The sequence below is a fragment of the Arabidopsis thaliana genome, assembly GCF_000001735.4.
Source record: "Arabidopsis thaliana chromosome 1 sequence".
NCBI lineage: Eukaryota > Viridiplantae > Streptophyta > Magnoliopsida > Brassicales > Brassicaceae > Arabidopsis > Arabidopsis thaliana.
The window spans coordinates 29450536-29463510 of record NC_003070.9 but is presented as its reverse complement, the minus strand read 5'-3'; the positions used below and the strand labels follow the sequence as shown (position 1 = coordinate 29463510).

The 12975-nt window shown below is 38.2% G+C and overlaps 4 protein-coding genes and 2 long non-coding RNA genes across 7 annotated transcripts; 3 read left to right on the top strand and 3 right to left on the bottom strand.

Annotated features, from left to right (window-relative positions):
• Positions 1–121: 121 nt before the first annotated feature.
• GRF2 (general regulatory factor 2) lies at positions 122–2120 on the bottom strand. Its single transcript, NM_106479.3, has 4 exons — positions 1152–2120; positions 852–974; positions 623–739; positions 122–521 (listed from the first exon to the last, which is right to left on the bottom strand). The coding sequence occupies exons 1-4, from the start codon at positions 1626–1628 to the stop codon at positions 459–461; spliced, it is 780 nt and encodes a 259-aa protein (NP_565176.1). The 5' UTR covers positions 1629–2120; the 3' UTR covers positions 122–458.
• An 819-nt stretch (positions 2121–2939) lies between these two features.
• AT1G09803 lies at positions 2940–3350 on the top strand. Its single transcript, NR_139695.1, has one exon. It is a non-coding gene; the product is annotated as an other RNA (long non-coding RNA).
• A 667-nt stretch (positions 3351–4017) lies between these two features.
• SNRK2-8 (Protein kinase superfamily protein) lies at positions 4018–6306 on the top strand. 2 transcript variants are annotated; one of them, NM_001084370.2, is made up of 7 exons: positions 4018–4243; positions 4591–4721; positions 4808–4882; positions 4954–5055; positions 5149–5202; positions 5307–5696; positions 5764–6306. In NM_001084370.2, the coding sequence occupies exons 2-7, from the start codon at positions 4602–4604 to the stop codon at positions 6052–6054; spliced, it is 1032 nt and encodes a 343-aa protein (NP_001077839.1). In that variant the 5' UTR covers positions 4018–4243; positions 4591–4601; the 3' UTR covers positions 6055–6306. The 2 variants fall into 2 exon arrangements, with proteins under 2 accessions (NP_001077839.1, NP_974170.1); NM_202441.3 differs by having other exon boundaries at positions 4018–4721.
• AT1G78280 (transferases, transferring glycosyl groups) lies at positions 6138–10956 on the bottom strand. The gene is made up of 16 exons (NM_106477.7): positions 10555–10956; positions 10251–10361; positions 10084–10136; positions 9864–10006; positions 9579–9776; positions 9265–9464; positions 9070–9169; positions 8410–8988; positions 8186–8308; positions 8004–8084; positions 7596–7927; positions 7290–7508; positions 7107–7194; positions 6869–7028; positions 6607–6790; positions 6138–6519 (listed from the first exon to the last, which is right to left on the bottom strand). Exons 1-16 carry the CDS (start codon positions 10686–10688, stop codon positions 6393–6395), a joined length of 2832 nt encoding a protein of 943 aa, NP_177951.6. The 5' UTR covers positions 10689–10956; the 3' UTR covers positions 6138–6392.
• A 137-nt stretch (positions 10957–11093) lies between these two features.
• Positions 11094–12948, top strand: UGT85A4 (UDP-glucosyl transferase 85A4). The gene is made up of 2 exons (NM_106476.3): positions 11094–11804; positions 11868–12948. Exons 1-2 carry the CDS (start codon positions 11288–11290, stop codon positions 12818–12820), a joined length of 1470 nt encoding a protein of 489 aa, NP_177950.1. The 5' UTR covers positions 11094–11287; the 3' UTR covers positions 12821–12948.
• On the bottom strand, positions 11096–12960 carry AT1G78265. The gene has a single exon (NR_139963.1). It is a non-coding gene; the product is annotated as an other RNA (long non-coding RNA).
• Between the last annotated feature and the right edge of the window lie 15 nt (positions 12961–12975).

Here is a 12975-nt window from a genome sequence, read left to right as displayed (position 1 = left end):
GAGTGTCTATTGCTTAAATAGTTCTTTTGAAATGTATTTTTATTTTTATATAATCAAATTGATGATTGATTTCAGACCAGGTAAAGTAATTGGCTTTACGCAGTCCAATAAACTAGTCCGCTTTTAAAATTAAAAATTGATAAACAATCAATCTACGCAACAAGATAAGAGACAAGAGACTTTATGATCTTCAAATTGATGAGAAAAGAAAGCAAGTTTCGATTACACAGACATTGAAATCGATAACAACAAAGAAATAAGAAAAGAGAAAATAAATTAAAAAGAGATAAAAAGATGATTGATGGTTCAGACTTGCCACAAATATGATGAATGAATAAGCTTTTGAAGATGAGCGAAATGGCAAGAGCGACCTCTTAGATGGATTAAGAAAAACATATGGACGAGAAAGAGAAGAAATTCCAAACCCTAGAAGAAAACTAGCAGTTTCACTCAAAAGATCACTGCTGTTCCTCGGTCGGTTTTGGCGCTGCTGCTTCCTTGATCTCATCCGCAGCATCATCCTAATATAATCCCCACCGTTACAGAATTTAGTCAATGGAATGCGAATCATCCATAACAGAAACAAAGAAAGAACAAAGGTGCGGGGATTATATGAACAAACCTGCATATCAGATGTCCAGAGAGTGAGATTGTCACGAAGAAGCTGCATGATCAAGGTACTGTCTTTGTATGACTCTTCACCAAGAGTGTCCAACTCTGCAATCGCCTCATCAAAGGCCTTGACGATACATAACAACAACAAAACCAGTCAAATTTATGTCCAATGAGGTCAAGTGTTAAACCAAGTCCAATCACATTATCATAATTGAAAGATGAGTAGATTGAAATACCTGTTTGGCGAGGTTACAGGCACGATCAGGAGAATTGAGGATCTCGTAATAGAACACAGAGAAGTTCAATGCAAGACCAAGACGAATTGGGTGTGTTGGAGCAAGCTCTGCATTAGCAATATCCTGCACAGATAATTACACATAGAGACTATAAGCTCAAAACCTAGACAATCTCAAGATCTTATTCGAGAATACACAAATCCCTAATTTAAGTCTCATTATACTGGAAATCTAACAAACCACCATCCACGGATCACACACTAGACTCAAATAAACTAGATCTGAGATTCGGAATCAAACCTGAGCAGATTTGTAAGCGGCGAGTGTATGTTCGGCGGCGTCTTTCCTCTCTTGACCAGTCTTAAACTCAGCCAAGTACCTGTGATAATCTCCCTTCATCTTAAGGTAAAAGACCTTGGAATCACCAGAAGCAGCGGCAGGGATGAGTCTAGAGTCAAGCAACTTAAGGATTCCGTCGCAGATTCCGGAGAGTTCCGTCTCGATCTTAGACCTATATTCACGGATCGCCGTGACGTGGTCATCGTTACCACGGCTCTCTTCCTTCTGCTCGATCGATGAAATGATACGCCACGAGGCACGGCGAGCACCAATCACATTCTTATAAGCGACGGAGAGAAGATTTCGCTCTTCTACGGTGAGTTCATCGCCATCAACGGCGGCGGAGACTTTCTCCATAAACTCTACCATCTCTTCGTACCTCTCCGCTTGCTCCGCGAGCTTAGCCATGTATACGAACTCTTCACGCCCAGACGCCATTGTTGTTTCTAGAGAGAATCGATCTAAGGAAGAAGAATCAAAGAGGGAAAGATCTGAGATCTGATCAAAAAGAGAGAAACGGTTTCGATTAGAGAATCGGGTGTTGTAGGTCAAGCGAGAGAGGACGATGAATGAGTTTTTGTGTTTAATGAGGGAAAGTGATAAATGCGTTTTAGAGGAAAAGAGTGAAATTTGGAACCAAGATCTAATCTGGGCCGTTGGATTTGTGGCCGGTCCTGCTTTTTAAAGGGGGATTTTTTTTCACCTCAAATTAAGAACAACATAAATACACTTTTAGAAAAATTGGTAATGTGATTATTGGATAAAATTTGGTCAATTAACAAAATAATTGGTAATGTGATTTTGCTACTATTAGTATAGGCACCTTAAGGAATTATAAAATTTTGGGTCTAGTGGTTAAAATAGGGGCTAGTTTTTTGTAGATTTGTTAATATAGTTATTTACTAATTGTGAAAAGAAATTGGAGTTGTGAGATTGATACAATAATGGAAGCAAGTTGGGTTAACAAAAATGGAGACAGCTCAGAGGGACACATGTGTGTTGTGAGCATGTCAGGGGATCCAATGGACCCTTTCTTCTCCAACTCAGCTTTCACATTTTTGTGATTGCTCAAACGGTTTTTTTTTTCTTCTTTCAAAATTTAAATACTTCGGAGGTTGTCTATTCTTCAAATCTTCAAACATTCAACTAAGTACGTAGGCGATTCTTACGAGCTTTTTAAAATCATTATGTTCTTAATTATGTGGTTGTATTTGTACTGAAGTAATTTATTAAAATACTACAATATTTGTTTTTCCTTTTTCCGTTTTGCTTAATCCAATGCTTATCCAGTTATCCTAATCCATGATTATGTTTTTTCCTATCTTACTCCTTTTTGTTAATTTGTTTTATTTGCATTAGTTTTCTTGATGATTATGTTTTACATTCAATGAAATAATAAGATTACTCTATACTTTTCTAGCATAAATATTAACTATACAATAACATGTATTCATTGAACGTATAGTCATGATATATCTAAAGATCATACGTTAGAAAAAACCGTCATATAAAAAAGGCGAAAATTCGGATATGTTCGAAAAAGATTTGTGGTTAATCTAGCTATATAGCGTACGCAAGTAGATCAAAAGTTTTTGATAAGTATTGAGATAACTCCTAATTATAATTAGTCATTTAGATAATGATGATCCTTATCTAATTAGCTTTCTTATCTCTATGACTATTTATATACGATTCTCTACTTGTATAGAGACCAATCTTCATGAAAGTGTTAATACACCAGATGATTTGCTCCGACGTGTTGGGTGTGGGGGAGATAGGGACGAGAGCATGAATCGATGCGAAACGTAAGGTTTGAACCATATCGAAGTGTTCATTCCCTAATTGCCATCCCCCTTAAATTTTGGGACATTCAAGAAATATTAACAGAGATAACATTATCTGAGTTCATAACATGGATTTACGAGTGGTCGGGTTTGATCATACCTAGCAGAGATATGGACGATTGACAATTGTGTGTTTTTGACGGATGAGACGTGACATTAATAACTTATACGATGACACTTATATTAATGCATGTTGGTGCATGCTCAAGTCAACATAAAATAAGAGGTTTGGAAGCCCAACAATTGAGCATATGTGGGATATCTCCGAGGCTCCCCTGCCAATAATTTTAATTATCTTCCCTTCTTTTTCATTCTTAACTTAAAAAAACTTCCGTCTCGATGTGATCTATGACTATGATGAGTCTATCTTGTAAATCATATGATTCATATTGATAACTTACGGTATAAGTTATGATAATAACAACAAACGCATTATCTTATTTGTCGTCGACTGTCGACAACAAAAGATCTTACAATTTTATTATAAGTTTCTGACAATTAACTTTAGGATAATATTTTATTTATTTTTGTTGAAGTCTTTAGGATTATACATAAAATACTTCTCAAATACCAACGATCAAGTTACTTTAAACTTCTTCCAACGAAACAATCATTAGTTCATTCTCTTATGGAAGCCAATCAAATCCCTCTAAAGAATAAAACCATGAACTTTGTTACTACTAAAATGTTTTCTGTACTTAGTTTCGTTTAGTCCTTAAGTTGATAAATTTTTTTTACCAATCTTTACTATTTGGAGTAATGCGATTAAATAAGGTCGAATTTCGATAGATGAACCGTTAACGATTTGACGAAGACACTTTTCCTCAGTGTTATCTTCGTTCGTTGACATTAGACAATAATCCAGTTTTATCCTATTATTTCAGAAGATAACGAAAATATTTCCTTTGTCACTAAGATTCCGAATTCTTTAAATTTACCATAAGTATTAAAAACAATTTATACGAGGTCGAAATCAACCACATATGTAGTAGAAGAAACCCCACAACACGACATTCGTTAAATGTCTCTCATACTTTTCCCTTTATATAATTGTTTTGCAATAAGTTTTTGATGTAATATGTTTAAAAATTCCCACCACATATCAAATACTGCAGCGATAGCTCCTCTCACAAACACACAAACAGAGTCAAAAGCAGTGACTCTGTTCCAAAAGCAAAGCAGCTTCCCAAGAAGATCAAATCCGAAAATGTGCGATCCACCTTAATCCCTTTTTATTATTATTATTATTGTTATTACATCACTTCCTATAATTCCGGTAAAAGTTTTATTTCCCATAAACTTCCAAAAATAGTTGGTTCCTTTTTATTGAAGTTATCTCTTCAAATAATTTTATTGGTTCTTCTGTCTTATGAACAAGAACAGAGGAGCTCTGTCTTGTTTCCTCTTATTTACGTACTACCAATCCTCATACACACACATGTGTCTTTGGTTTCATCTCCGAAAAGTGATAATCTGTTTTATTTGATTTGACTTTTGAGAGAACAGAGCATATATAAAGAAACAGAGCAGCTCTGTTTTTTTTTTTTGTGTTGCAGTTTGTAGAATCATGGAGAGGTACGAAATAGTGAAGGATATTGGGTCTGGTAACTTCGGAGTAGCAAAGCTTGTTCGTGACAAATTTTCCAAAGAGCTTTTCGCTGTTAAGTTCATCGAGCGAGGCCAAAAGGTCTCTAACTCTCTTGCACCTAATTCAAGAAATTTTTGTTTCTATCACTTTTGTCTGATTTTGTTTATTTGTTGATGTTTATGAAGATTGATGAACATGTACAAAGAGAAATCATGAACCATAGGTCGCTGATCCATCCCAATATAATAAGATTCAAGGAGGTATAATACAACAATGTCTTCTCTTTTGATGTTACTTTATCTATCAAATTGATAATTGTGTGAAAACATAGGTTTTATTGACGGCAACACATTTGGCGTTAGTAATGGAATACGCCGCCGGAGGAGAACTGTTCGGAAGAATCTGCAGCGCCGGAAGATTCAGTGAAGACGAGGTTTAATTTTATCAATTCTGTCATTATTATCTAAATAAACATTTGTTTTAAAAAGAGAAAGAACCTAAAAGTCTTGTAAGAAACATTTTTCAGGCAAGGTTTTTCTTTCAGCAGCTTATATCAGGAGTTAATTACTGTCACAGTCTTGTAAGAAACATAACATTCTAACTTAATCAAAAACGTTTTTTTTTTCTTTTCTTGTAAACAAAAGAATTAAGAGTGTTTGTTTTTTTTTATGTTGGAAAATGAAGCAAATATGCCATAGAGATTTAAAGCTAGAGAACACGTTACTTGATGGAAGCGAAGCGCCACGTGTAAAGATTTGCGACTTTGGATATTCAAAATCAGGAGTTCTTCATTCGCAACCAAAGACAACAGTAGGAACACCTGCTTACATTGCACCTGAAGTGCTCTCCACGAAAGAGTATGACGGCAAAATCGCTGATGTTTGGTCTTGTGGAGTCACTTTGTATGTTATGCTTGTTGGTGCTTATCCTTTTGAAGATCCTTCTGATCCTAAAGATTTTCGGAAGACGATCGGTCGGATTCTCAAAGCTCAGTATGCTATTCCTGATTATGTTCGAGTTTCGGATGAATGCAGACATCTTCTCTCTCGGATATTCGTTGCCAACCCTGAAAAGGTAAACAATGTTCTCTTTCGATTTCGACTTTTAGATTTTTATTCTAATTAAGATTTGATTGTAACAGAGAATAACAATAGAGGAGATAAAGAATCATTCTTGGTTTCTCAAGAACTTGCCGGTAGAGATGTATGAAGGATCATTGATGATGAATGGTCCATCGACTCAGACAGTAGAAGAGATAGTGTGGATCATTGAAGAAGCTCGGAAACCTATCACCGTAGCTACTGGACTCGCAGGTGCTGGTGGCTCTGGTGGAAGCAGTAATGGTGCCATTGGAAGTAGCAGTATGGATCTCGATGACTTGGACACAGATTTCGACGACATCGATACCGCTGATCTCCTTTCCCCTTTGTGAACAATTGTATCAAAAACCAAAGATTTCATGTTTCTGAAGCCTGCTGATACTACTACACATTGATGATACACAGACGTGAATATAATTGTTCACTAAAATGTATAATTAGAGTGTGAAAACATTTGTCTTTGATTACAAAAATGTTCTGTTAGACATTTTTATACATATGCATGGAAGATGTATATATAAACAGAAACATAATATCTAGTCACGTTATATAACTTCTGAATGAATGATAGTTCTGTGTGTCAAGGTGAAACATAATTATTTTTCTGCAATTTGCTAGATACAACAACAACACAAATAAAGAAACATTTTAAACGGAAAAAAAACATAAATTAGTAGGTGTTAAGTAGACTCCAAACAGTTTGCTCAACTTGTTCCCATGATTCAGCAGTCCGAAGTTCGTCCCAAATACTGAATATTGAACCCAACACATTTTCTTCATGTAATATACAGTAACACCTGAAACCAACAATCACAGTTACTTAAACAACATAAAAAAGGCTTTAAGGCTATTCTTAACCATGTTTACGACAGTTTACTACTTACATTGTACGGTAGGATGGAGACAATACTTTCTTCCTCGTACTGTCTGCTGTTTTTGTTGTTCCGTTCTCTGAAGATCTACTTCTGATTAATGGAAGTCCATAATTTTCTAGAAGCTTCTTAAGAAGATCAGCGTCTCCTCTAAAGACGTCCAAGTATATTGGTATCAAGTCGCAGATGGGATCTCCTGCAATTTCCTCAACTCTTTCAGAAATTTCGGCATTTGGATTATGAATTTGGGAGATATCTCGTAGATAAGACTTACCTATGGTTAAATCGCTGAAGTCAAGAATATGACTGGGACGCCATGAGTTGTGTTGACCATCAACTGAATCATCTGCGTATGGTTCCATGTGAATGTTGTCATCCATTACGTCTGAGTGTATCCAGGTGCAGGGCTTGATTTCATCTCCACCATTTGTCTCCTGTGATACCAGAAATAGATTATGTTAATTCGAATGGTTTCTGGAAAAAAAGAAGAAGAGAAAGATAAGAGAAGCAACCTTGAAGACGTGGAGTAAATCTACAAAAAAGTCATCGGGAATGTATTCGTCTATCTTGGTCATCAGAGCCCGAGGTATCGGATTTCCCCTGAGAGGTTCAAACAAAACAATTACCGTGAGTAAGCTTTTATCAAGAGCAAAGCAAATGGAAACAAAGTCATATTTCAGAAATTTCAAACTTACCAGTTTTCCAGACGACTAGTGACGTCCTTCTTCTTTTGGCACAGAGCATCGACAAAAACTTTCCATTCTGCTGGAATGTTCAACTCCTCATGAACAGCATTCACATTCAACAACTCCGGACGTGTGACCGGTGGATATGGAAGTAGATGAAGGTTGCGTAGTTGTTGTCCGAGAAAGAAAGCCAGGTTCTGAGCGTCGTTCCAGGTTAGATCATCTCTTCTGCAACAACAGTTTCAAATTAGAGATCATACATCTGGCTTTAAAGATGAGTCATGCTAAATAAAAAAAGAGGAAAAGAAAACTCACAGTTGGGCAAAAATCTTCCCTTTGCATCTTTTGGTTATAATATATGGCCAAACATGTGAACTCAATGAACCAAAAGAATCGGGTGCTGGCTTCCCCTGGTTTTTATGTTCACGTAGCGTTTTATTCCAAATACCAAATGGGAATTCGCTGTTTAACATGGATGCATCAAAATCGAAACTGGAGCTAGAGATAATATCTGGGATTCTCTTGCCATCCCAAGGGACAACTTTGTAAGATCCTTTTTCGAAGAAAAGAATCCCGCTTGCTAGAACTTCAGGAATATGTGTTTTCAAAGGAGAATCAGCCCGGCCAAGAATGTCATAAAACTCAAGCTGCAGAAAAGAAGACATAGAGTTACAATCATAATGATTGCACATATTGCTAAATTATTATATAAAGAAAACTTGCCTCAGTACCAAGACCGTACATAGATTGTTCTAGCCCTCCTTCAACAAACAGTTTGATCGCATAGTCAGACAACAGATAAACCTTACAGCAAAAATAAGCGAAGTCAGAGCAAATAGATGAAGTAATTAGGAATAGTGAAGAACTTTTCTGCGACGGTATTCTAAAAGAGACAATAAACTCACAGGGTTGCTGCCAGTTCCAACTGGAAGCTTTTCATCTTCGGTAACCAACGGCAAGTTGTGGAAAGTACATACTTCCTCTAGGCATCGCAACCATTTCTCAGCATTTAAAGCAATGCATGCTCCCTAACATGGAAACCAAAGCGAAAGTTCTAAGAATTGATGATTTTGAGAGATACTTATAAAGCTATAAACAAAAGAGTACAGATTCAAATAGTAGGATTCACCTTCCATATTAGTTCTCTCATCTCAGGCTTCAGAACCCAAAGCTTGGATAGCCAGGCTCTCATTTCTCGTTGGCCTACAGAGTTCCCCATTGACCATGGGAAATTGTAATGATCTCTTTCTTTATCAAGAAATGAAGCGAGGAAATCGATATCATATGAAAATCCATTCTTCCACATATTATATCTCTTCGATACTCCATTCACATCCTCTTCGCGGTTTTCAGTCTCTCCACCTCCATTCATCCGTGTCCTCTTCTCTTTCCTGGTAAGGTCTGAATAGCTCAAAGTATTATCTTCTTCATCGTGTGTTTCTTCTTCCAAATCTTCAGAATTTTCATCATCAAGAGCAAGAAGCCCAGCACGGCAAACTCCTTTGTGATGGTAACCAGGCGCCATATCCAAGCACACGAACCCAAAGTTTTCTTTGTTCACAAAATTCTGGGTAACAGCCACTGTTGGTTCAAGATTAAGGATACAGTGCCACCAACCACTTGGAACATAAATCGTTTCGCCAGGTAGTAGTGTGCACTCAATCGGTTTGTCTTCGTCCGCAAGAAGGGGATAATAGTCTAGCCACCACTGTACAGGGATTGAAAACATTAAGAGGGATACAGTAAAGACGAATCAAAATGGCAGTGCTTAAACAGTTTAGCAATATACCTGCAGAGATGAGGGTGTATCAATGCTGACATCACCATCATCTTCATTGACATGGACTGTAACACCTAGAGGCACTTTTCCAGGGGGATACAATGCCCACCTATTTAAAACATTATGACATCATCATCAGAATGAGAATAATATTGCAGGAAAGGAAGAAAAATTATTTGTATTTTTGTCCATAAAGGTGTCTACCTTTTCCGACCGCAAAGCAGGGTGTTCCAGGCGCTGGTAAGAGCTGGGTCAACATGCCAAGATGCACCAGACCTCTCCGGACCAACTATAAGCCATCTGTATGGAGGACGACTTTCCTTGTCTAAGATCTCAAACCAATCTTCTTGAAACAAATGGGGCACACTATAGTCTTTCAATAATTCTGGAGCAGCTTCTCCAAACTACATGAAATGTTGAATCCTTCAAATATTCTCACCACAAAGTTTCGGTACTACTACAACTCTATCACTGACGTGAATGAAGTCTAATATAAATGACAAAACTGTTTCTCGTACCTTGTCATCGAAAACGTATAGAGGATCTTCATCCCGCTGAGTTTTCATATATGCGATGTAATCCTTGAACTTCATGGAAATTTTGTTGGGGCTCCTCTGAGATATTCTAAACGGGACTTCACCATATTTCTCTGAGAGTTGGTCGATAGTCCACGTATTACTGGCTGGCCAAGAATCAGCAAGGCCAGAAAGCAAAACCTAAATCATAGACAGGAACAACATCACATATCTGAAAATGTTTTAACAGATCAAAATCTCATGTACTAGCAAAGATTGGAACTTTACAGGTTTCTTGGCGTCGTATTCCTTAGAAAACTCATCCAAGGAGATATTTCTCCTACGTTCCACATTCCCATTATCAAAAGAGAACCCGTCAAGAGATGTATTACACCTATAGAATCGTTTATACAAGTACAACGACATGAATCCTGTAAAAGCGCAGAGTAAGTGAGCAAAAAAAAAAAACGATCATATCATAAGAGTATGGAATAAACCAAGTATCTACCATCAAAATGAAAACATTTTCTGTATGCGTCATTTTCTTGAGTAACTCCTTCTCTGTATATCAGAAAACCAATCAGTCATTACAATTTAAAGATAAGCAAAGCAAAAGTCACATATCTAAAGACAATTTGTATGTATCATTGAACATGGTAATTTCAAAGTACTTACAGATGCAATGTTGTTTTTTTCCAAGAACCTTTGTATTCAAGAGGACCTTTTGCTCTTCTGAGACACAAACTCATCCACAATGGTTCTTCATTACATAGAATATACATCACACTGTACATCAAACATATACACATAACAGATTAATCACAAACAATGCCTCAACAAAATCCTCATCTGTTCATAATAAGACCAAAATCCTGACTTGCTAAGAATTCGAATTGATCTAGTTAGACTCTAGTTTTGATCAATTCTTTGATGTTAATTCGATCAATAAGTTAATCTTAGGAAGAGAATTATAGAAAACCTGCTGACACAAGCGAGGTGAGCAATATCTCGGGGAGCAAGGTATTCGAGAAGAACACAGATGGTCTCATCTGGTAGAACACTGAGACTACCGAGAGCATCTGGTCGGCGATCTCTTTGTCCTAACGTCGTCATTGGCTATAAGCTTCAATGGAATTTCGATTTCTCTCTCTGCGATCTGATTGCTTTTTTACTACCTGGAATTTTGAAAACTCAAGCTTTTTCTCCACGCGGTGGCGCGTGATGATCCGAGTCCTCGTTTCGTCACCGAGTGCGCGTAAATGCTTTGGCGCACGTTGTACGCGTTAACGATATCGAATTAAGTTACGGCGTCGTTTCAACGATAGAATCTGATAAGAACCTCGCGTTTAGCTTACGCAAATCGTTTCTAAAAGGATAAAAAGAGGAAACGCAAAACTCGGGAACCTCAATAAATAAAACGACGACGTTCTAAATTATGGGCCTTACGACGCAGATAACTAAAACGACACGTAGTCTTTCAATTATGGGCCTTAAGGCGGCAATTTTTTTTTTTTTTTTTTGAAACGAGCCTTATGGCGGCTATTATATAATCACAAACCGACAAGTATTCTTCCTCCTCATCCAAAACTATACCAAGAGGTTCCAAAGTATCACTCTCTCTTCTTCCACTATCAATTATGGGACGATACACTCAAGTTGAGTGACTCAACGTTGCGGAATCCATCATCATCATCATCGTCATCGTCAAAAGGATGGAACAACATGGCGGTTCTAGCTCACAGAAACCTCACGCAATGTGCATACCTTATCCAGCACAAGGCCACATCAACCCAATGCTGAAACTAGCCAAGCTCCTCCACGCTAGAGGCTTCCACGTCACTTTCGTCAACACCGACTACAACCACCGCCGTATCCTCCAATCACGTGGCCCTCACGCTCTCAACGGTCTCCCCTCGTTTCGCTTCGAGACTATCCCCGACGGTCTTCCTTGGACAGACGTCGACGCTAAGCAAGACATGCTCAAGCTTATTGACTCCACAATAAACAACTGTTTAGCTCCATTCAAAGACCTCATCCTCCGGTTAAACTCCGGTTCTGATATACCACCGGTTAGCTGTATCATCTCCGACGCTTCAATGAGCTTCACAATTGACGCAGCGGAGGAGCTTAAAATTCCGGTAGTTCTCCTCTGGACCAACAGTGCTACTGCTTTAATCTTGTATCTCCATTACCAAAAACTCATCGAGAAAGAGATAATTCCCCTCAAAGGTACGAATCGATTGAAGATCATCAACTGAAAAATTCTCAATTAACAATTTCGAATTCCATCAGATTCGAGTGACTTGAAGAAGCATTTAGAGACGGAGATTGATTGGATACCGTCGATGAAGAAGATTAAGCTTAAGGATTTTCCAGATTTCGTCACCACGACGAATCCTCAAGATCCGATGATTAGTTTCATCCTTCATGTAACCGGAAGAATCAAAAGAGCTTCTGCGATCTTCATCAACACTTTCGAAAAACTCGAGCATAACGTTCTCTTATCTCTGCGATCTCTTCTCCCTCAGATCTACTCCGTTGGACCGTTCCAGATTCTGGAGAATCGCGAAATCGATAAGAACAGCGAAATCAGAAAGCTAGGATTGAATCTCTGGGAAGAAGAGACGGAGTCTTTGGATTGGCTAGATACTAAAGCTGAGAAAGCTGTGATTTACGTCAACTTCGGGAGTCTAACGGTTTTGACTAGTGAGCAGATCTTAGAGTTCGCTTGGGGTTTAGCGAGGAGCGGGAAAGAGTTTCTCTGGGTGGTGAGATCTGGTATGGTCGACGGAGATGATTCGATTCTTCCGGCGGAGTTTTTATCGGAGACGAAGAATCGAGGAATGTTAATTAAAGGATGGTGTTCTCAGGAGAAGGTACTTTCGCATCCGGCGATTGGAGGATTTTTGACTCACTGTGGATGGAATTCGACGTTGGAGAGTTTGTACGCCGGTGTTCCGATGATCTGTTGGCCATTTTTTGCTGATCAGTTGACGAATCGAAAGTTCTGTTGCGAGGATTGGGGGATTGGGATGGAGATCGGCGAGGAGGTGAAGAGGGAGAGAGTGGAGACGGTGGTTAAAGAGCTCATGGACGGAGAGAAGGGAAAGAGGTTAAGAGAGAAGGTGGTGGAGTGGCGGCGCTTGGCGGAAGAAGCTTCGGCGCCACCGTTGGGATCATCGTACGTGAATTTTGAAACGGTGGTTAATAAAGTCCTTACATGTCACACGATTAGATCGACCTAATTGGGCTTTCCGTATCCAAATAGGCCCATTAGAAAAGGCCTGTTTGTTTCCACTATCATTTGGGCTGGCTTTAATGACAATTTTAAAAGATGTACTTACAAGTTGCAATAATCTATAGTGTTCTTCTCACTTGGATCTTATAAATTATGAGTACA